The sequence below is a fragment of the Diabrotica virgifera genome, chromosome 7, assembly GCF_917563875.1.
Source record: "Diabrotica virgifera virgifera chromosome 7, PGI_DIABVI_V3a".
NCBI classification, from domain to species: domain Eukaryota; kingdom Metazoa; phylum Arthropoda; class Insecta; order Coleoptera; family Chrysomelidae; genus Diabrotica; species Diabrotica virgifera.
The window spans coordinates 105697559-105722992 of NC_065449.1; the positions used below are offsets into that span (position 1 = coordinate 105697559).

A 25434-nucleotide genomic window follows, 5' to 3' on the forward strand; every position below is an offset into this window, starting at 1 on the left:
ATTATTGCATTTGGTTGTAGGGTAATGAACAAGGTCCGTCAATAAAAAGGACAAAACCAAACACACCCGTCAAAAATTCCAACAAGTTGATGGAGACAAAGAAATAAACACTGTTTAACACGTATAGGGTTGAAACCACCACGAACTCAGTCAATAATAGAAAATTATGAATCTACATATATCTAAAATTTGGGTATTTATTATTAATGGAATAATGTAACATGCCACATTTTTTTTAAATAAATGCTGTTTTTTCTCGAGTTTCAAGTAATTTTATTAACCCAGATATGCCCAACGTCCTACATATAGAACGCCTGAAGCAAGTCCGATCCTGTCTCATTCTTGCCCAGTAACTAAATGCTGACAACAGGTAATCGATCTCTAGGAACCACCCGATGTAATAAAATATAAAACGACTATTTAGTTACACCATAATATTTGTGTAGTTAACATCAAAAATTGTGTAAATTTGAAAATGGCGGAGTATGGTGTTTCGTTCGCAAAGTAAGCAAAATTTGTATTTTTAAAACTATATAAATAATATTTTAATATGTGCATTTTAACGTAAAAAGAAGTATATTTATCAATATAGGATCAACAGTAATGTACAAATATGTTATAATATAGTTTTGAACCTCTTTTCCACAGCGTCCTACATGTAGGACGTTGGGCACATAACAGTACTACATACATAACTTTATTTTTGCGTAAATTACATGCTTTTATACAAAATATATCAATATTTTAGCATATGTCATGTATATTTACACTTCCAGGGGTTGTTCTTTAAATGATGCACTGGCTATGCTGGAGGAGGAGGAAGATATGATAGAGCACGTTGAGTCATTGACTATTTCTCCTCCCGAAAATGCCACGGATTCTCAAACTGATGAAGATTCTGGTGACGAAGATATGCTTACCATAAATAATCTACCTGCTAAACAGCTTAGAGCGCCTGTTGAAATAAATTTTCATAAATATAATACAAGGCAAAACATTTCCTCTAATTCCTCTAATTCCTCTAATCTAAAAGATGACAAAAATGCCCCATCAGTGGAAGAATATGAAACGCCATCAAAGAGAAAAAAACAATAAAGAGAAAAGAGATTTATAAATGGGAAACCGAAGATTTGGTGTATGATGGTGAAGAATTTAGTAACGATGAAGAAGAAATGCCTCTGCAAACCCCTTTAGATATGTTTTCTTTATTTTTTGATGACAAAATATTGGAACTAATAGTTGTCGAATCAAATCGATATACAGGGCAACAAAACCATTGCCTGAAAATAGAAAAACATGAGATAAAAGCATTCATTGGAGTGTTATTACTCAGTGGATATGTGCCAGTTCCGAGGCGGAGAATGTTCTGGGAAAACGAAAGAGACAGTCACAATGTACTGGTTTCTGAAGCTTTGTCAAGAAATAAATTTGAATATATTTTATCTCACTTTCACCTAACTGACAACGTCACTATAAATACATCCGACAAATTTGCTAAAGTTAGGCCATTGTTCGATCACCTCAATGCTGTATTTTTGAAATTTGGTAAATGTGAGGAAATGCACTGTGTTGACGAAGCCATAGTACCATATTACGGCCGCCATGGCTGCAAACAATTTATTCACAATAAGCCAATTCGCTATGGCTACAAACTTTGGGTAGGAGCAAGTAGATTAGGCTACGTAAATTGGATGGAACCTTACCAAGGTGCTACCACAAATATTAGCGAAAAGTATATTGATTATGGAGTAGGGCCATCTGTTGTTTTGGAGTATGCTGACGTTTTAAAAACTCGGTGACCTAATAAACGGATGCACCTATTTTTTGATAATTTCTTTTCCACGTTATCTTTGTTAGAATTGCTATCGGAGAAAAATTTTAACGCTACCGGAACAATACGTGAAAATCGCATATCTAATGGGCCACGACAAACTCAAAAGAAATAAAAAGGAAGCTCGAGGCGTTTTCGATTTCAAAAAACAGAAAACCAGAACATTATTGTCGTGAAGTGGCATGACAACAGCATTGTCAACCTGTGCTCAAATGTAGTAGGCTTAAACCCCCTGCATAGGGTGAAAAGATTTTTACGAAAAGAACGGAAAAATATTCAGGTAAGTTATAGTTTTTTAGATTATTATTACAAACGCATTTATTTTTTATTTTCAACAACATGCTTAGTTTCATGATATTTTATAATATTTTAGGTGTCGCAGCCACATCTGATAAACTTGTACAATGCAAACATGAGCGGAGTAGACAGATGTGACCAAAATTTGAGCCTTTATAGAATTTCACTGAGGAGCAAGAAATGGTATTTCCCGCTAGTGGCACACTGTATTGATGTAGCTCTGCAAAATACTTGGCAGTTGCATAGAAAAAGAGGTGGGGACCTTGATCAGTTAAGGTTCGGAACCAGTGCCGGTTTAACACAGTCTGCCGCCCGGTGCTGATACGTATGCCGCGCCCAGGCTCAAAAATATTTCTTAACTTTATTTCAATTCAACAAAACATATTTTGAATAAAAGTTTATTAAAATAAAAAAAAATTACAACTTTTTTTGGTTTCAAACTTAAATGAAAACTAACAATATACAAGGAAAAAATTAAGGGCGAACTTCACAAAGTAAAATAAAAATTTACTTAATAACATTCAAACAGGTAACATCAGGTAGGTAAGCAAATACGTTTACTATTGAAAAGCTTGTTTTCTTGATTTTACTGAAGCGAAGTTTTCGATGATATCAGTTATATTTAATTTATTTAGCAGGTCCTCGTTAATGGATAAGACTGCTAAGGAGTTCAAATTTTCTTGTGAAATTGCGTTTCTTAAGTAGGTCTTTACCCTTTTTAGTGTCGAAAGAGAGCGTTCGCCACTTGCATTTGCGACCATTATGGAGAAAAAAATACGCAGGCAAATATTAACGTTTGGCAATGAAGATATTAATTTATTTTCGTATAAAGCCTGTACCAATTCTAAAGGAGTGTCTATTTTTAATTGGGGAAGAGACGTTAACAAATGATTTAAATGAACACATTCTTGGGGAAAATACTCGTCCAAATCCTCCTTGTAGTTTTGTTGTAATTCGGTTGCCGATCTGAAAATATCTTCATCTTCCGTAGCTTTTAGTTTAAACAAAAATTCAAATGCTCTTGAACAAGATTTATAACTATCAGATCGGCGAATAATCTCCGACTTAAGATTGTCTATTATACAAACATAACATTGTGTTCGCATTTTTTCTTTTTGACTTAAGCTTGCCTCCGAATTCATTTCTCCTAATTGCAATTTTTTTTGATAATCCTCTTCTCAGCATAATTTTCGTTCCCTGTTAACAACATTCCTAAGGCCTCGTAGTGATCAAAACGATCACGTAAGAAATCAGAGTAATCTGCTAAAGATGATAACAGATGAGCGGTTGTGCTTAGATCCATATTTTCCTTTTGTACCGATTTATTCACTTCATTAACCCTTTGTAAAACGTCAAGCCAAAATGATAAAATTATTCCGTTTTCCAACAAATCAAATTTTTCCGATAGAGAAGCTGACTCTTACTATGTTTTTCTCAATTATATCCGTTGATATCCCAATCAAACATGTTTTAATCAAACCGTAATTGCTTTTTAACGCTTTTACGGCATCAAAACGAGAAGACCAACGGGTTGTATTGACTCTCTTAGGTAACAGTGTCTGTCCCGACTCAGCCGAATCCTTTATTGCACGAGAAAATAACTCCCACCTACATATGTGTAGACACGGAGAAAAAATTGTAGATAGCTTGTACCAACATAAAAAAAGATGTTGCTTCCAAACAACAATCTGCTGCATTTTGGACAACCAAATTTAAAGAGTGAGCAGCACACGGCACAAAGAGAGCTAAATCATTGTAAGCTTTAATACGTGCTTGCAAACCAGAATACTTTCCACTCATATTACTGGCATTGTCGTAAGACTGGCCTCTACAGTTCTTAATATCTAATTTCAAAGACTCTAACATCCCAATAACTGCTTCCTCAAGTCGTTGTGAGCTATGCCCAGTGTTTTTATAAAATCCCACGAATCTTTCCACAAGATTCCCTTTATTGTCACAATATCTCAAAATCACTACAAGTTGGTCATGGTGTGTTATGTCAGGTGTTGAATCTACACTTATAGAATAGTATTTGCTTGCCTTAATTTGTCTAACAATTTCATCAATGACTCGATTGGATAAAATATTCATTAATTCGTTACATATATCTTTTGATAGATATGACGTTTTGCCCTTACCTAAATTTGCTCGTTTATTATTATGATCTTTCAAAAATGGATCATATTCTGACAATAGTTCCAGTAAACCTAAGTAGTTTCCATTCCGTTTTTTGCCAATTCTTTAATGAGTACCTCTAAATGCCAATTCCCTGGTAGCCAGAAACTTGATTACACTTATGATTATTTTTAGTACTTTCACCCAATATCCTTTCGCAGTGCTAATTTCCTTTTCGGGTTCTACATCAACTCTTCCTTGCTTTAATAAGCGAGTCATATACATTTTCAGATTATCTATATGATTCTTTGGAACTTTCTTGTTCGTCTAATCTTTCCTTACTTTTATTCCATAATGAAAATCCTGTTTTAAATTGGTTCTTTTTATTTCCAAATAATACACAATAAAGACAAAATATATTGCCAGTGCTCTCGGAGTAAATTGCCCAATCGCGGCGAACCACTTCTTCATTAACAAGTCTTTTATAAAATATTTGCTTACCGGCATACCTGTGTTGTTCCCCGAAATTTCTTTTTGACAATGAAAAGTCCATATCTGTAAGATTCTGTTCGACCCATTTTGCTAGAATCATTTCTGCATAATTATGGGAATCTTACCAAAGTGCCGGATCTTTAAAATTAAGTAAATCCTGTTTTGGATCTGAAAAAAAATAAAAAAAAAATTATTTGTCATTGTCCTGTTTTATTTACCATTTGTAAAGGCACCGTTATCTTTTTGCATTTTAGCCTCGTTAAAAAAAATTAAATATGCCTTACCCGAGTTACTGGTGGTTGCTTCTTCATATTCTAATACTTTTGAAACAGGTGATACTAAGTGCTCTGGCTCTGGCACTAATTCTGAAGTGTCCAAAATAAGTTGATGTGGTTGAATATGAATATATTTATCACTAATAGCACTAGAACTACTACCGGGTTGGGAAATAGTTGTAGTGTCGTCTTCTTGATTTCCATCAGGTGTAAAAATGCTGTCATTTTGGGTATACCTTTCAAAATTTTATTTTGTCTTTCTTGCTTTTCTTGTTTCCTTTTACTCCAGAAAGATCCAGGTTGTTTCCGCCCTTCCATATTGTTCTATTGAATATTGATTATATTAATGTTTAATTTACAAATTACAATTACCTACAGTCGGAAAAATGAAAGAATACCCATGAACGAACATATAAAAAACGCTGTATTTTCCTGTCACCGTGTCACAAAGAAAATTGTCCAGTGCAACTACATGTAACAATAATTATTACATGTACTTGCGCTAGCCAATTTTTTGTGTGACACGGTGACAGGAAAATACAGCGTGTTTTATATGTTCGTTCATGGGTATTCTTTCACTTTTCCTACTGTATACAGTTTCAAATGTAAGTCAAACATATTACCTTAGTTTAGTTGTACGTTTGTAGGTATTTCTATTTCTACTCGTATTTATACAACTGCCTGGTCTGTATTAATAGGATAGAACAAATTTTACTAATCAACTCTACCATCCTACGCCTTATTATTATCTCGTTTAAGTGTTTAAGTAGTAAGCAGTTTCTGTTTTATTATTTCGGCGGGGCGCGCCGGCCGGCACCCGTCAGGCCGTCTGCCAACCGAAACGTATATTTTGCGGTGTTCGCACATTATTCTTAAACGCTGTAGAATGATATAATTTTTTATCTGACATTTATCTGACGTATCTTTTTAATTATCTGACATTTAGATAACATAAACTGAACATAGTGCATAAACCATATATAGTCCTGTCGCCAGGGGGGGTACAACGGCCTCCTTAATTCAGATGGACTTACCCAAGTTTTTTTTATATATTTTGACCCGTAGAATACGAATTTTTTGGGAAACAGTTGATCCGGATGTCGATAAGATTGTTATAGACAAAGAACTTGAGGAATTACATAACAGCGATTTCTCGCAAAACAAAACATCTTTTTGTATTTTTTGGGTCATTTTAAGCAAAAAATATTCCTACAAGTTTTTTTGTAGAATGCATAGTTTTCGAGATAACCGCGGTTGAACTTTCAAAAAATCGAACAATTGCAATTTTTGAACCCGAATAACTTTTGACTAAAAAATAAAGTAGCAATTCTGCTTACCGCATTTGAAAGTTTAAGTCAAATTATATCGGTTTTGATTATTTGCATTGCTAAAAATTAATTTTTTTATTGCTAAATAAAGCTATAAACACATAGTGTTTCCCGTGCCTATACATGCGTTTTAACGCATGCTACGTAGAAATTGCCTCGCTTGCACTTGTAGCTACTCTACCTACTCGTTCGATTTTAAATGAGAAATCATTGAAAACATCACTCACGCACTAGGTGTTTATAGCTTTGTTTACCAATAAAATAATAAATTTTTAGCAATGCAAATAATCAAAACCGATATAATTTGACTTAAACTTTCAAATGCGGTAAGCAGAATCGCTACTTTATTTTTTAATCAAAAGTTATTCGGGTTCAAAAATTGAAATTTTTCGATTTTTTGAAAGTTCAACCGCGGTTATCTCGAAAATTATGCATCCTACGAAAAAACTTGTCAGAGCATTTTTTGCCTAGAATGACCCAAAAAATACAAAAAGATGTTTTGTTTTGCGAGAAATCACTGTTATGTAATTCCTCAAGTTCTTTGTCTATAACAATCTTATCGACATCCGGATCAACTGTTACCCAAAAAATTCGTATTTTACGGGTCAAAATATATAAAAAAAACTTAGGTAAGTCCATCTGAATTAAGGAGGCCGTTGTACCCCCCCTGGCGACAGGACTATATAGGTACGTCGACGTTAATAATAATAATTTATTTATGAATTATTGTTAAGTTTTCAAGTTAATGATAAAACAGAAAATTTTTTATTATTATATCATGTGGATATCAAATTTTATTTTACCATAATCATATAATTTCAGAACAGCACGCGCTTCGCGCGTACCGCCCTAGAACCTTCAACCGCCCGGTGCTACAGCACCCAAAAGACCCCTGGTTAAACCGGCGCTGTTCGGAACACGAGTAGCCACTACGCTATTATTACAAAATAAAAACAAGAAACACATACGAAAGGTCATAAGTCATCTACCGAAGGTTTAGACATTACGTTTGATCGCATGGATCATTTGGTAATTCCTCAAAATAAGCAAACACGCTGTGCACATTGCCATGAAAAAACAACCACCAGATGTTCAAAATGCGACAAAGGACTAAACGTCAAATGTTTTTTGGTATACCATACAAAAAGTGTATAGTTAATGTAGGTACCCTTAAGTGCCCATCGTCCTACGTATAGGACGCCCAAAATTTTGTATATTTATCAAAAAAATAAATTTTATTTTCCTCTAATATATTTTAGTTTACCCTAAATTAAACAATTATAAGAAAAAAAATAATTAAAATCACAAGTAGACTTAATGGGCATATCTGGGTTAATATTGTTATCAACTATGATCTCATAGGGCATGATGCATCGAAATATCTAAACTAAAAGAATAAAAGTTGTTACTGGATTTTTTAATATTATTTTTAACATTCAAAGTCAAATATCTCATTTTTACCTTTTTGAGGCTTTTCATTGTTTCACATTAAGCCCTTCATATATATTAATTCGAGGACTACCTGAAGAGAGACGGCTCATTCACTGCCTTTCATTTTTTCTTAGAAAATACCCGATATTTACACAAAGTACTTATTTACTAGTGCTTATCGTGCGCCGGCCGTTAGAAAATGATTGTAGGTTGTAATGATGATGGATAGTTTACCTGGAAATCCGAATTTTATTTACTTTTATTATATTTAGTGGGTACCTATAATTCTGATAATTCTTTTAAATCCTCTATTGTCAAAAGAATTTACACCTTTAACCATAGTTTTACGAATTTCTAACGGAAATTAACAAGTTATTTTAAATACGCCTTAATTACTTCTATTGATGTTGAAAGGAGTTTTTCAAGTTATAAAAATATTTTATCTGATCAAAGAATATGTTTCCTCGTAAAGAATTTGGAAAAACAAATTTTAGTGAATTATAATCGAAGATAATTTATAGTGATATTGTTGTTTTATTTTAAATAGGTAACTATTGGTAGCAGTTTTTGTGAATAAATTGCATACATAAAAAAATTATTTTATTTGAAAGATAATAAATAAGATTGCCACACCCCCCCTATAAAAGAACCCCCTATAATAGAATAGAACAGAAAATTTGTGGTTTCTTGAAATGCGCATTTTTTGAATTTTTGTGCATATTTTGCACATATTTCGTAATTTTTTACCGCATATATATGCGCATATTTCATCAAAATTGATCGAATATAAATCCGCTCCCTAGTCATGAGGAACTGTACATGCTCCTACCTCGTATAGAGGCCCCTATGGGGAATAACAAATGACCTAATAAAAAGTGTCTGCTCCCATTGTTTAATAATATACAGGGCGAGTTTCGCATTTTGACAGAAATTTGTATTCGTCATAATTTTTGAACGGTCAGATCGCTGTGTCTCTTATTTTGGTCAATCGTTACACTATTACCACCTAATCAACTGATTTATTCAAACTGAAAAAAAATCAGGCCCGGATTTAAAAAATTAGTTCGTTTTGGTCTTAGAAAAAATTTCACCCTGTATATGCTTTTTAAAAACTCTAATGTGAGTTTTACAAATTAGACAAATAGGCAATTAAAATGGCATATTTATTTTTCCCCACACGGTTACTTAATTTTTTATTAAAAAATCAAATTTGTCAAAATCGGAATTTTAACCCAAAAATGAAAAAAATATATCACGGTTAACTCGCTACAACTTTGTTCCATTTTAATATTTTTTTTTCTAAAATTTTTACAGCACATATCTCTTACCATTGTAAAGATTATGAAAATTGTTGTATACTTTTAGTCTTCTTCTCGTAAAAGTTATGAATTTTAATTTAATAAATGAAAAATGAAAAAATTTAAAATTTATCTATTTGATCACGTCTATGTTAAACTATAGAGTCCAAAGATAAGTGTTATGGGGACTTTTAAATCTAGACGTGTTATAGAAAAAAAAAATGGTAAAACTTTTAATTTTAAGAAAAACGTTGTTTAATTTTTTTTATTTTTATGGTAAAATTGCGATTTTGACGAATTTGATTTTTTAATAAAAAATTAAGTAATTGTGTGGGGAAAAATAAATATGCCATTTTAATTGCCTATTTGTTTAATTTGTAAATTTTTTTCTAAGACCCAAACGAACTAATTTTTTAAAGCCAGACCCGATTTTTTTCTAATTTGAATAATCAGTTGATTGGGTGGTAACATAAATTAAATATTTGTTTAAAAAAAATTAATTTTTGTAATAAAAGTTAATTTTTTTAAATCTATGGTTCACTTTACTTTACCAAACTTTCAATTCATAGTCAAATTTGATTTTTTTATAAAAATTTATGTAATCGTATGGGGAAAAAATATGCCATTTTAATTGCCTATTTGTCTAATTTGTCAAACTCATATTAGAGTTTTCAAAAAGCGTATACAGGGTGAAATTTTTTCTAAGGCTCAAACGAACTAATTTTTTAAAGCCGGACCTGATTTTTTTCTAGTTTGAATAAATCAGTTGATTAGGTGGTAATAGTGTAACGATTGACCAAAATAAGAGACACATCGATCTGACCGTTCAAAAATTATGACGAATACAAATTTCTGTCAAAATGCAAAACTCGCCCTGTATATTATTAAACAATGAGAGCAGACACTTTTTAATGGTCATTTGTTATACCCCATAGGGGCCTCTATACGAGGTAGGAGTATGTACATGTACAGTTCCTCATGACTCATCCTGTATATAATAATATTAGATTAATATTATATTAAGATTTTAGAACACGAGTCGCCAGAATTTTGCTAAGAATATCCTAAGTGATTTTTAGAATATCATAAGAATGAAACGTTTATTGGTGTTTATCTCGATATGTATACAATGTGACATTTATTGTTTTTCCCCTGTACTCTATAACTTAGCCTACTTAAGTCAAAATATGAACTACTTAGCAGTACAAATTAATAATTAAGCATTTATACATTAGAATGCAAAAATATTTTGCATTCAGCTAACGCGAATGTGTAGCTTGTGGAATGTTTCCCATTCAGTGTGGTTTTGGTTGTAAAATTATGAGGTTGGTTAACATTAAGTAAAAACTTACCAGAGCCCTTTCTTATTTTACTTATAAATATAGTAGGTATAGTGAAATGTACTACATGTTTTATTTGTAAATAAGCCACAATTCAAGTTAAAAATGAAATTTATTGATGTTTCGACTTCCACTTCGAAAGTCGTCATTGAAATACAAAATATTAATAAATTAAAAATAGTTTGTTTGTGTTGCTTAGTAAAAAAATTCTTCTAAAAATTTAATTTAATCTGGCTTAAACTATAGTATATATTTCTAAATAAAATAGTAAATTTTTTTCAAAAAGATTCCACAAAGAAACAGCTTCAGAATAATATAAAGTACATACAGTAAAATTGTAAAAAATGATTTTTTTTGTCCTTAAATCTTAACTTTCCTATACTAACGTGGTTAAAAATTATTCATAGAAGTAAATAAATTTTAATACAGACCCACTTTCTACAACAATAGTAGTAGATACAATAGGTAAACATCTGGGTGGTGGTTTTATGACTTTGAAATGCGGAAAGAATAGTATCATAAAATGCATTATTATCCGTACCCTATTATAAAAATTAAGTAATAAATGTTCCAAAGGGCTGTGTTAGCTATATTCAAAATTACATACTTGTTAATTTAAAAATTATTTTACTTTTATACTTATATATCAGTTCATTGTCCGTAGATATATTATACCTATTCGTGTTTTATTCATTATTAATGATAAAATCTAAAAATCAGTTTTTTAGACTGATCTTTTAAAAAATATTGAGAGATGAAAATTGAGTCCTATAACAATAATAATTACAAGAATAAAAAATCGCTAAACGCCGTAAAAATGAGTGGCGCATACAATATTCCAGCTACAAAAGATCTGATATGAATATTACGTGGCGCGACAATGTATTTTCATTTTGATGCAAATCAAAATTCTAGTTTTATTTTAAAAGATTTTTCCATAATATTTGCTCAATTTGAAGTAAAACGCGTCACAAAAGACTAACTTTGATAGTTTGAATTTTGAAATTCTTTTGTGGCGCGTTTACTTCAAATTTAGCAAATATTATGGAAAAATCTTTTAAAATAAAACTAGAATTTTGTTTGCATCGAAATGAAAATACATTTTCGCGCCACGTAATATTCATATCAGATCTTTTGTAGCTGGAATATTGTATGCGCCACTCATTTTTACGGCATTTATCGGTTTTTTATTCTTCAATTGGGAGTTTTTTAAAGTTATTTATAAATTAAATGTATGAAGTTGAATGCAATGTTTTTCTCGATTACCTACACGTTAAGCTTTATAAATGTTATACTTTGTCGCATTACCTCCCAAATGACTTAGTGTCCATCGAATTTACACTCAATTTTTTTCTATTCGAAATAGATTGAAAAAAAAATATTGGGATGGCTGGTAAATAAACTCTGATTGCCCGTTGCCAGATCAAATTTAGCGTCGTAATCACTACAACTACATAAACCATTTCGAGAATAATCGTTGAACTGGATTATACTTCTGTAGCTCAATAACTTCTAAACGGTTTAACCAATTTTGATCACTAAACATGAGTTTGAAACGTATTGACAAGTAGTATCTGATGCATCTAAGGTCAAGTATGCTAACTGATTACAGGAATTATTGAGCTTGGAACCCGTTTTTTCCCATAGATAATAGATTTGGTCATACTTATAAAGCCTGTAACTTAAAAATTCGAATTTTCCCGGATATGGGGTACACATCGTTAGATTCGTCTAGAGTCCTTCTACAAACGCTCAGTTATTTACGCAATTCGTAGATTGAAATTTTTAGTAATTGTCGAAAAACCAAAATTTTCAAAGTTTAGTTTTTCAGTTTTTCGGCTATAATACTGAGCCGTGTGTATGTCTGATCCTGACGGCTCACAGACCATTTGAAATCTGAAATCAACACTATTGATTGGGTGTATTTGCGGTTCTCCTGTATATTCTTGAACTGAAGATATATTATAGCCCCAAAAAATATACCGTTTTGTACCTACCAAGTCCTATAACTGGCTTATGGGTGGTCAAAAATCCCAAACTACACCGGTTCTGAATCGGCCCTAACCCCCTCTTCAAACACAGAAAAAAAAATTCAGATCGGTTTAACTTATCCACACACATACATACATACATACATAGATACATACAATATAAGTGTATACACTTGTATACACTTATTTACTCCCAGCGTATGAAGTGAGCCACATATCAAAAGAAACTGCGGTTGAAGTGAGGTCCTGTACAAAGTGAGGTCCAGTATACGGACCTCACTTAGTCAATCAATGTAAGACTTTTTCGTAGACATGTACTGATAGCAAACACTGTTTTTTTACAAAAAAAAGTGGGACCTCACTTTGTATGGTCCACATCAATTTTAAGTTCAGAGATTTTCCGCATAGAGGCGCTGACTTTGGCGTATATTTTCTAACCATGCATATTCTATGCCCTGTTGAATAACTTACGATACACATAGTGAGGACCATACAACTGGCAACATCTGTTCAACCAATCTTTAAAACAGTGGATCGTCAATCGTCGCATAAATTCAAACAGTACAAAAATGTTTAATACTTTAATCCTTTTTGAGAGCCTAGGCGCAAAATTTCGGTCGAGTTCTTTTTAAACGCATTTATTTTTTTCGAATCCTGAGATAACTAATAGGTATTTTAAAAAAATTTAAACGCAAAATAGAAAACTACATTATTCCCGAGGGCAGAAAGTCCCTTATAATGAACAAAAAGTTTCTTTTGAATGATATATTTAAAATTAAAAATCAGACTATTTTTTTTCACCCCTGTGACTTATTAAAATAAATATTTATAGAAGTTCTCAAGGACTTTCGACCATGGATAATACAGTAATATTTCTTTCCGCGTTTAAATTTTTTAAAAATACTTAAGGTTTTCTCAGTATTTGAAAAAAATGAACGCATTTAAAAATAATTCGAGCGAAATTTTTGCGCATATGCTCTCAGAAAGGCTTAAAATACTATAAATTTTTGTAATCAGTATTTCAATAGTTATTTATGATATAAGTGTTAAAAGTACACGTTTAAGGCACGCATGTGAAAGTTTGCAGAATGAGCGACAGCGAGTTCTGCAATTCACATGAGTGCCTTAAAAATGCACTTTTTAACAGACATATCATGCAATATTTTTTCTACAAACGTAATTACAGGACAATATCTACAAAAACTTTTACTTGAACTTGACTGACATTCCATTTTTATATTTTTTTGACATTACATCAAAATTGCCTATACGATCAATACGAATTGCAGTGCCATAAAAATTTTAAAGCACTAGTGCCTTAAAGCAGCGCCGGATAAAGGGGCGGGCGAGCCGGGCGACCGCCCGGGGCGCCAAATTTTGAGAGACGCTGATATATAAATATAATATTTACCCCCCTCCGTGGCTCAGTGGTAAGAGCGCCTGCCTGTGGATCTAAAAAATCCGAAAGGTTGTGGGTTCGAATCTCACCAGGGTCGGAAATTTTTCATTTATTATAAATTAATAAATGAATATAGTTTCTGTCCTCGTGGGATCGGTTCTCACCGGAGGGACCGCAGACGTTCGGATACAATTAGCGTCTCTTTGCAAAGACAATGACGTCGACATTGCAAAGTAACAAGGCGCTTACTCAACACACACTACTTACACATGACACTAGGTACCTAACTGTTCAAAATTACCGTACCTACCATGCCAATGGCCATTAGTTGTCGAGGCATTAGCTAAACAAAAAAAAATATAATATTTTTTACATTCATTATTTTTTTGGACTTTATAGATTATCTTTGGGCTAAGATTACTCCTAAGACAATTAATATTAAATAATTGTAACAATAAGAAAACTATTTCTAGCTCACAAAAATTCTCTAATAAAAATAATGCAACCTAAAAATTGTTATGGCTTTTAAAGGTCATTTGTCAGGTAATACCTATTACCTATCACTTTTATGGTATTACAATGTTATACATACATACTTAAAATACACGAAGATCAGATTTACGAAGTATCAACAAATTTATGAATAGTCAGTGATATTATTATACTGCTGCTTGTCATTATAGCCTCAATGGTTAAATAGTTTTGTCTTCCTGTTCTGTAAACTTTGCTTTATCAACATTGTCGTGTGTCCGTGGGTGTGTAATTTGAAATAAAAAAAAAACAAACCAGGTATATCTATATGAATTAGAATTGACAAGTTCTTTTTCATAATATGAATATATAGAAATTTATTTCGAATACTTTGTACGCGTTAAGATGTTTCACTTTTTGCATAAAAACGGCACGAACGACGTATGAAAAAAAAGGAATAATAGATTTTTGTATATATCATAAATTGAACGAGTAATTCCAAAATGATTTGTTATTTGAAATATCTCAGTGGCGTACTATGTTTTTCTTTAAAAAAATTCACACCATTTCAACAGTAGATATAAAATTATTAATTTTATGTCAAAAAATGCGCAATAATTACCTCTTAAAACACATCCAATTTCATTTGCATATCTGAACCGGTTTTAGAACAATAAAGAAATCGTCAGTTTGTAAGAAAAATGTCAACACCCCATATCTCGGAAACGAAGTATTTGCTGACATATGCTTATAGAGCAAACTGTCATTATTTTTTCATATAGAATTACCCTTTAAAGTTTGTCGCATTTATTTAGAAACATCCTGTTTTTTCTTGACCACCCTAGATTTCCATTGTTTTTCCTGTATTATTTCACTTGACCGTTATTTTCAGTTCTTTCTGTTTTTCCAGTCCTGCAGGTTTCTTTTCTAATATTGCTTCGTCCATTTTATCTCTAAAAGATTTTCGGGGTCTGTCTCTCTTCCTTCTTATATACTCGATAGGTTATAATGTTAATATAATGTTATATGTTACATACATTTATATTGCAATTCAGTTTGCTCAATTTTCCTCCCGAAAAATTCCCCAACCAATTCAACCTATAAAAATTTTCCCATGTGCTTTCAAATTACCCTAAAAATGGGCGAAAGTACCCTAATCTGGCATCTCTGATTCGTCGCTCGTTGTAGACGGCGTCGGTGTATATTGCGTTGTCAATTGGGATATTCCCAAAACTCCCAAAAGTGATAATCCTACCGATCTACCGACATGTCCCTAGGATCTATCGAGTTTAAAAAAATATCCAAATGACATATTTTACTTAAGAGGAAACAGTAGCGATCAACAGGTAGCGAAAACGCGTTCCAAGATTGCGGCTGTAATTTTGAATATTTTTTCGAGATATGTGGCACACGTATTCGTAATATAATAAAGAATGGCGGTACAGAGCCCAATTTAAAAAATATATTAATATGTGGAAATTACTCTGTAATTAAATACAATAGATATTAAAAAAACGAGCCTGTACCGCCACTAAGAAGAACAAAAAAATACACTTTCTTCAAATAAACTTTTTTATCCGATGCCTAGATTTTGTGTCATTTTGGAACTACTAAAATTTTTTATTTCATTAGTAGTTCCAAAATGATACAAAATCTAGGCATCTGATAAAAAAGTTTATTTGAAGAAAGTGTATTTTTTTGTTCTTCTTAATGGCGGTACAGACTCGTTTTTTTAATATTGTATTTATTTACAGAGTAATTTCCACATATTAATATATTTTTCAAATTGGGCTCTCTACCGCCATTCTTTATTATATTATAAATACGTGTGCCAAATATCTCGAAAAAATATTCAAAATTACAGCCTCAATCTTGGAAAGCGTTTTGGTTACCTGTTGATCGCTACTGTATCACCTTAAAAATAAATTCGATAAACCAATTCATCATTTATTGCCATCAAAAAATTTCAGTAGGTAGTATTTTTTAACACGTTTGTATAATACCTTTCATTTCCTAAGAATTATGTATTATTTAAAAATTACATAATGGAGATTCCTAATCGTATTTCGGTATTCACATTTCATACAAGAGTCTCAAAGTACTCATGTATAAACAATTTTTAGATGATTTTGGGAATATCGATTTCAAGCAGATCACATACCTTTTTATGTAAATATTCATGTGTTTCATAAAAGCTGATGTGACACTTTCGTCCAGTTCTTTATTAGTAAATAAAAGTTGAATTATGGTTGTTTGGGTTAATAATTACTTCGCATATTATTTATAATACATATAGTAGGGGAGCAAAGTATGCTAAATGTGCAGTCACTCGAGCGCTTTGGGGACCTATTGGGTTGTGATTATTAGGTTCTAAAACCAAAAAATTTAAGTAAAATTTTCCATTTTAGTGGGGACTTTCCATATTTTAATTTAATTTTCCATTTCCAACACCCGTTTTCTCCGATTATAGCGCCACCTATCCGTAATTAGAAAAAACGTTTCGAATAAAAGTTGCTTATTTTTACGCAAAGAATCCAAATCTGAAATAAAAAAAGGAGTTCCTATTTAAGATTTTAAAGTAACCCCCCCCCCACCTCCGTGGGGGTCGTGTTTGGTACCATTCGATAGATTTCAGAAAAAATATTCAGAAATTGTAGTGTATTACCTATAAGCAGTTACCGTTAAGCCGGGTCCAGACTATGTAACAAAACATGTTAAATAACAAAGTTTTGTAACTTGTTACAAAATTTAAAAAAAACAAGTTTTAAAACACAGTGTTGTATAACATTTTTCTGGTTATATAGCATGTTTTATGTTATCCAACAGATGTCGGTAAACATCAAAGAAAGTTATAAAACCGCACCGCGACTGATCTACACCTAAAAACATGTTATTGAAACATTCTCTGGCATAGTACCTACCAGCAACCGTTGGAGTCATATCGCCTTGTTCATTCTGGAGTGATTGTGCTAGATTTTTCTTTGCTCTGCTCACGTAGGGTCATTTACGCGATGAAATTGTCGAAAGAACTGACTACTCATTTAATTGAGCTATTTCGTAAGTAACGAGTATTATGGGATTGCTATGGGATGAGCTACATTTATTGATTTAAAAAACAAATAAAAAACACGATGAATAGACTGAAATAGAAGTGAAAATAGATACAGAAACTGTAGTTAAAACTAATGCACGTACGCCTATAACTCAAGCCAACAAAAGAAAACCAGTACGCGGAATCTTAACAGCAAATCGGTGCAAATCAACTCTAAATTTGACATAAATACTATTCTCTACAGAGCAGAGTGTTCAGACATAAAACCTGTAACATTCACTTCATTCGCTACACAGATGCAGACTGCTTCATCAGCTACTCAAACAGGCACTCAATCATACAATACATCTGAGCCTTTCTATTCCGTCCACTACACCTACATCCGCTACTTCTCCAGCTACACCAATTCAAACAGACAGTGACACTCAATCATGAACAGGTGAAGACGATAATACTGAGGAATTAAATTTTACACAAATGTTATACTTCCTCTCTGAAACAATGAGTAAAAAGTTTAAAAAATATACTTTGCTAATAATATAACTGTTAATCTTTCTCTTATTGGAATTGCATCTCGAAATGTCTTTCCTGCCTATTTTATGGCCGATGTCATTTATAAGAACTTTCATGCTATATTATACCAAGTTACATAACAAAGTTGTACAACAAATTTGTTGTACAACTTTGTTATTAGCATGTTTTGTTACATAGTCTAGACCCGGCTTTAGAAGTTCCCCGTTTCAGGAAAAAATATTGTCTTAAGAGCGATAGCCTAGTGACCTAGTGGGTAGACCTCGGATCTCGGATTCGTAAAGCAGAGGTTTCGATTTCAAATCCGGGGTGTGGATCTCCGATTTTTTTATTTATTGTTACTGCATTCATGTCTGTAGACAATGTTGCAATCTATTATGAGCACAATAAAAAAATATAGTAATAAAATAATAAATAAATATTGCAAAAAAAAAAAACAAGAAAAAAAATACAATCACTGGAAGCGAAACTAGACAATACGGAAGAAATATAACCACTGGATTCGGAACTGGATATGGAACTGGATAATATTAGAAAACTGATATTATAATATGTAAGCAGTACGAGCCTAGTAGGTCCATGGCTTGATGTACTATTCTTTTCCACTCCCTTTTGTCAGTCGCTTTTGTTTCCCAGTTCCTTAAGTTAATTCTTCTCATATCTTCTCTAACTCCATTACTCCATCGTGACCTCGGTCTTCCTCTTCGTCTTTTCTCTGCCAATGCACTAGATGGTACCAATCTGGGAATTCTAGATGGAATCATCCTCTGCACATGGTCCAACCATCTAAGTCTTTGCGCCTTAATTACTGCTAGTATGTTAGGATCTCGATAGAGCTCAGTTTCCCACCGGGTGGAACAACAACTCTTGATGTTTTTTTGTTGTGACCCATGTTTCAGAAGCATACGTTACTATCGGCCTTATTACGGTCTTGTAAGTTCTTAGTTTTGCTCTTCGTGATATATGTTTACTTCTTAACAACCCATTAAAAGCAAATATAGCGCGGTTGCCCGACATAATTCTCTTTTGTATTTCTTCTTCACAGTTAGGATCTCTTGTGAAGACAGTTCCTAAGTACTCAAATCTCTAAACTTCTTCGAATTTATACTGTGTTCCCTTCGCTGTTGTCATTGTTATGTATTGCCCCCGAACGAATTGCTTATTTGTTTATTCCAAATACTTTGTTTTTGCTTCATTTATATACAATCCTTTGGTTGCTGCCCTCTCCTCGAGTTTCATGACTGTTTCTATAAGTTCTATTTTGCTCCTAGCCAAGATTACCAAATCGTCTGCGAATGCCAATCACTGATGTTTTTTGTGGTAGATCAGACCTGTTCTATTAATGTTTGCTTCCTGTATAACCTTTTCTAGTAATATGCTAAACATTATAGACGATAATGGATCACCCTGCCGCAGTCATTGTTTGACCTCAAAGCTTTCTATTATAGTATTGTTTATCTTGACTTTATCATACTGATATATCATACTGATATTGTTTAAAAACACTAATAATATTGATATAAAATGTTAATCAATTTTATTTATTGTTATAAGAATCAAAGGTAAATATGATTAGGCGAATGAAGCCTTAGGTTTCGCAGTCAATATCCCAACCACACACACATGTTGCAATCTATTTCAATACGGTTTATAGTACAAACTATACACTTAGTATTAAAATAGTCTGATATATTTTTTTAGTTGAGGACACTTGTTCACATTGCATTGTTTCAGGATAAGGTGAAATATCTTCAATAAATGGAAAAAAGCATGTATGTCATATATTATAATACTTTCTATACTCTTAATATGTAGTCTCGTATAAATTTGTAGTGACATGATTTTAAGTATAAGAACAAGAAGCTTGCAACAATTTTCAGAGAAAATAGAAAACTAAAACTATTTTAAAATGATTATTCGAAATAAAACATATGATCATATTCACTGTATTTGCCATCTAGTGGAATAACTGTAAAATTAAGTCAGTAAAAAAGGTACATTAAGTTTAATTAAATTAAGTAAATCATCTTGTATACTAAAATTAAGGTTGGAAAATTGTCGTTTCAAAATGAAAATCGACAGGGGCAACAGTACCTATACTAAAATACACTCTGTATAGATAATTATGTCAATGTTAATAATACTGGATAGAGAATTGAATATCGTTTCAAATGAGCTAGCACACGCCCCTATTCCCTATTTAAAAATAAGGGGTGGGGGAAATGGAAGGGAGGGGGTTGACAAATGACAGATATGTATGTACCGTAAAAACTGTGTTCCCCTTAGATGAAAAGTCGGGCTTTTATATTTATATGTTAAGTTCAATATAAATTTCACATAACTGAACTATCACTGTATCCTCCATTTTGATTATTATTGTTCTCAACTAACGCTATTTTCAAAATTCTTGCTTTCCTATCCATCTTTAACGTAAATTATTAAAAAATATAAAACTATTTCTTTATTAACGCTAGTCTCCGATAAGGCTACCGTGATTTAATGCTGAGGTACTAAAATGTTATAAAATTAACAAACAGTACGAGCAAGAACAAAGAGTCCACATCCTTCTTATAACTACAAGTGACTGAAACAACGAAACAATAATAATTCTTACTGTGTTATACAGAAAAAGGCAGTAGAAACGATTAATCTCATATTTATCGACAACACTGTATGGTCCTCACTTGATGAGCTGTAAGGAAATATACACGTAAAGTTGTCCTCACTTTGTGCGCATAACGAAAAAGTATATACAGTCTCACTTTAATAGCTGTGTGTAATGGCCTCACTTGGGTGGCAATATACTTGAACAATACGGGGCACATATACGTAATCTTTTTTGTGTATACTCGTCATTTTTTAATTGCTATTTACTTGTCAAGGTCACTATGAAGAGTTGAAACGATTATGTCTACGTTTTCTACCGGTCCTCACTAAGTGCGCGTAATGTCAGGACCTCACTTTGATATCTGTGCATAAATATATATACACATATACACTTGTACATATACACACATTTTCCATTTTTTAATTAGAAATTGAGTCATATTTCTGAGCTCGGTAACTTTTGAATGGTATAACCGATTTTCAAAATTAGACATGCGTTGGAAAGGTAATGATCAGTACTATTAGAAGCCGCAAAGCTAGCTTGAATATTAAGCTAGCGTGACATCTCTCCTGAAGCGGGGTTAAGGGGTGAAAAAATATTAGGGTGGTAATAAATTAGTTTAACATGGGTGAAAAACTACTGCATAGATTAAATTGGATTCCGCTCATGCAATGCCGTTTTATCGAGCATTTTGCTAGCTTGAATATTAAGCTAGCGTGACCTCTCTCCTGAAGCGGGGCTAAGGGGTGAAAAATTATTAGGGTGGTAATAAATTAGTTTAACATGGGTGAAAAATTATTACATAGGTTAAATTGGATTCCGCTCATGCAATGCCGTTTTATCGAGAATTTTGCTAGCTTAAATATTAAGCTAGCGTGACATCTCTCCTGAAGCGGGGTTAAGGGGTGAAAAATTATTAGGGTGGTAATAAATTAGTTTAATATGGGTGAAAAATTACTGCATAGGTTAAATTGGATTCCGCTCATGCAATGCCGTTTTATCGAGAATTTTGCTAGCTTGAATATTAAGCTAGCGTGACATCTCTCCTGAAGCGGGGCTAAGGGGTGAAAAATTATTAGGGTGGTAATAAATTAGTTTAACATGGGTGAAAAATTATTCCATAGGTTAAATTGGATTCCGCTCATGCAATGCCGTTTTATCGAGAATTTTGCTAGCTTAAATATTAAGCTAGCGTGACATCTCTCCTGAAGCGGGGTTAAGGGGTGAAAAATTATTAGGGTGGTAAAAAATTAGTTTAACATGAGTGAAAAGTTATTGCATAGGTTAAATTGGATTCCGCTTATGCAATGCCGTTTTATCGAGAATTTTGCTAGCTTGAATATTAAGCTAGCGTGACATCTCTCCTGAAGCGGGGTGAAGGGGTGAAAAATTATTAGGGTGGTAATAAATTAGTTTAACATGGCTGAAAAATTATTGCATAGGTTAAATTGGATTGCGCTCATGCATTGCCGTTTTATCGAGAATTTTGCTAGCTTGAATATTAAGCTAGCCTGACATCTCTCCTGAAGCGGGGCTAAGGGGTGAAAAATTATTAGGGTGGTAATAAATTAGTTTAACATGGGTGAAAAATTATAGTGTAGGTTAAATTGGATTCCGCTCATGCAATGCCGTTTTATCGAGAATTTTGCTAGCTTGAATATTAAGCTAGCGTGACATCTCTCCTGAAGTGGGGTTAAGGGGTAAAAAATTATTAGAGTGGTAATAAATTAGATTAACATGGGTGAAAAATTATTGCATAGGTTAAATTGGATTCTGCTCAAGCAGTGCCGTTTTATCGAGAATTTTGCTAGCTTGAATATTAAGCTAGCGTGACATCTCTCCTGAAGCGGGGTTAAGGGGTGAAAAATTATTAGGGTGGTAATAAATTAGTTTAACATGGGTGAAAAATTATTGCATAGGTTAAATTGGATTCCGCTCATGCAATGCCGTTTTATCGAGAATTTTGCTAGCTTGAATATTAAGCTAGCGTGACATCTCTTCTGAAGCGGGGTTAAGGGTTGAAAAATTATTAGGGTGGTAATAAATTAGTTTAACATGGGTGAAAAATTACTGCATAGGTTAAATTGGATTCCGCTCATGCAATGCCGTTTTATCGAGAATTTTGCTAGCTTGAATATTAAGCTAGCGTGACATCTCTCCTGAAGCGGGGTTAAGGGGTGAAAAATTATTAGGGTGGTAATAAATTAGTTTAACATGGGTGAAAAATTATTGCATCGGTTAAATTGGATTCCGCTCATGCAATGCCGTTTTATCGAGAATTTTGCTAGCTTGAATATTAAGCTAGCGTGACATCTCTCCTGAAGCGGGGCTAAGGGGTGAAAAATTATTAGGGTAGTAATAAATTAGTTTAACATGGGTGAAAAATTATTGCATAGGTTAAATTGGATTGCGCTCATGCAATGCCGTTTTATCGAGAATTTTGCTAGCTTGAATATTAAGCTAGCCTGACATCTCTCCTGAAGCGGGGCTAAGGGGTGAAAAATTATTAGGGTGGTAATAAATTAGTTTAACATGGGTGAAAAATTATAGTGTAGGTTAAATTGGATTCCGCTCGTGCAATGCCATTTTATCGAGAATTTTGCTAGCTTGAATATTAAGCTAGCGTGACATCTCTCCTGAAGCGGGGTTAAGGGGTGAAAAATTATTAGGGTGGTAACAAATTAGTTTAATATGGGTGAAAAATTATTGCATAGGTTAAATTGGCTTCCGCTCATGCAATGCCGTTTTATCGAGAATTTTGCTAGCTTGAATATTAAGCTAGCGTGACATCTCTCCTGAAGCGGGGTTAAGGGGTAAAAAATTATTAGAGTGGTAATAAATTAGTTTAACATGGGTGAAAAATTATTGCATAGGTTAAATTGGATTCTGCTCATGCAGTGCCGTTTTATCGAGAATTTTGCTAGCTTGAATATTAAGCTAGCGTGACATGTCTCCTGAAGCGGGGTTAAGGGGTGAAAAATTATTAGGGTGGTAATAAATTAGTTTAACATGGGTGAAAAATTATTGCATAGGTTAAATTTGATTCTGCTTATGCAATGCCGTTTTATCGAGAATTTTGCTAGCTTGAATGTTAAGCTAGTGTGACATCTCTCCTGAAGCGGGGTTAAGGGGTGAAAAATTATTAGGGTGGTAATAAATTAGTTTAACATGGGTGAAAAATTATTGCATAGGTTAAATTGGATTCCGCTCATGCAATGCCGTTTTATCGAGAATTTTGCTAGCTTGAATATTAAGCTAGCGTGACATCTCTCCTGAAGTGGGGTTAAGGGGTGAAAAATTATTAGGGTGGTAATAAATTAGTGAAAAATTGGTGAAAAATTATGGCATAGGTTAAATTGGGTTTTGCTCATGTGGCCATGCTAGCTTAAGGTACCTAGAAGATTACAGGCCCCGAGAAACACAAGATTACAGAGATAGAAATCAAAATAGGAGGGACTATACAAGACGAGATTTTAATCCCAGAAGGGAAAACGAAAATAGAGACAACGGAAGAGGAAATTATGAACAAAGAAATAGGCAATGGAATGAGGACAGAAATCGAGAATACCAGAATAGAAACACCACACGCTCAAATCAAGAAAACAGAAATAATGGTAGACAAAATGAACAGGGATATCGAGAAAACCGAAACAGATCCGACAGACCAAGAGAAAATAGAAGAGAAGTAAATAATACCCAGACAGATGAATATGACGGAGAGAGACATTATGACGAAAATATAAACAACGATGAGCAACCGGCGTCTTTTCACGACGGCGCTCACTAAAAACCAAAAATCAAACAGGAATCTTTTGTCACCCCAAGGAGTTTATTAAATTGGCAGGAAACAACGAAAAGAAAAATGGAGTTAATTTAAAATTTGTGGATGGATTTATCAACGAGAAACCAATTAAAATTATGATAGACACTGGATCTGAAATAACATTGGTCAACAGAAAACTAATAGAAGAAGTTAACTTAACAAATTTAATTTACAAAATACCTAGGGTAAATTTAGTGGGCGCAAACAAACGGACATTGGCAACTACAAATGAAGGCATACGAGTAATGGTACGACTGGGTAAGAATGTGTATGCACTACAATGTGTAATAATGCCAAACATGTCACATGACATGATAGTAGGAGTTGACGAATTGGCAGAAAAACATGTAGTGATAGATTTTAAAAATAATACGATGAAACTAACAGAAGAAAAAGAAAAAGAACAGGACAAGGAACATGAGAAACAAAATACGGACGAATCAGGTAAAGAACAAACAGTGGAAATGAATTTGACAGCGAAGAAAGGACAAAGAAAAAAAAGGAGAAAAGGTCAGAAAAAGATAAAAGAAAATGAAACCTGTGGCTCCTCAAAAGAAGAGTTGAGCCCAGAAGAAGAAAATTTGAGAGTATCAGAAACAAAGGAAACCTGGGATTCCTCAAAAAAAGAGACGAGCTCAGGAGAAGAAGAAATAAAGCAAAAAAATGAAAGTGAAAAAAATATGATTGAAACAGTGGTATTTGAAGAGGAGGTATATGCAAACGAGGATGCAGAATGCACGGTAAACATGTGTGAAGAATCTGAAAAAAAAAAGACAGAAAATTGATATGTGGGGAAGGGAAAGAAAAAGAATTGCGGTTGATGTTAAGAAACTACGAAAATTTGATCAATGAGGAAAACAGAGTGGCTAAAAAGTACGAACATCCATTTGAGGTGAAAAACTTGGGAAATTTTCGATCAAAGACTTACCCGATTCCATACAAGTATCGACAAGAGGTGAAAGAAGAAATAAATAAAATGTTGGAAGATCAAATCATCGAAAGATGTGATTCACCGTATGTTAACCCGATTGTGATAGTAAAGAAAAGCAATGGAGAATTGAGATTATGTTTAGATGCCAGGAATATCAACCAGCACACTGTATCACAGTATGAATCACCTCTAAACATCGAGGCCATTTTTGGAAGAATCAC

The 25434-nt window shown here is 33.1% G+C and overlaps 1 protein-coding gene across 1 annotated transcript; it reads left to right on the top strand.

Annotated features, from left to right (window-relative positions):
- The first annotated feature begins 475 nt into the window (after positions 1-475).
- On the top strand, positions 476-1095 carry LOC126888568 (piggyBac transposable element-derived protein 3-like). The gene is made up of 2 exons (XM_050656917.1): positions 476-504; positions 777-1095. The coding sequence occupies exons 1-2, from the start codon at positions 476-478 to the stop codon at positions 1093-1095; spliced, it is 348 nt and encodes a 115-aa protein (XP_050512874.1).
- Positions 1096-25434: the final 24339 nt, after the last annotated feature.

What these genes read in the sequence shown, in the direction of transcription:
- LOC126888568 (XM_050656917.1), top strand. Translation starts at nt 476, where the DNA reads ATGGCGGAGTATGGTGTTTCGTTCGCAAA. An exon ending in TATGGTGTTTCGTTCGCAAA is followed by an intron (nt 505 to 776) that starts GTAAGCAAAATT and finishes TTACACTTCCAG; the next exon opens with GGGTTGTTCTTTAAATGATG.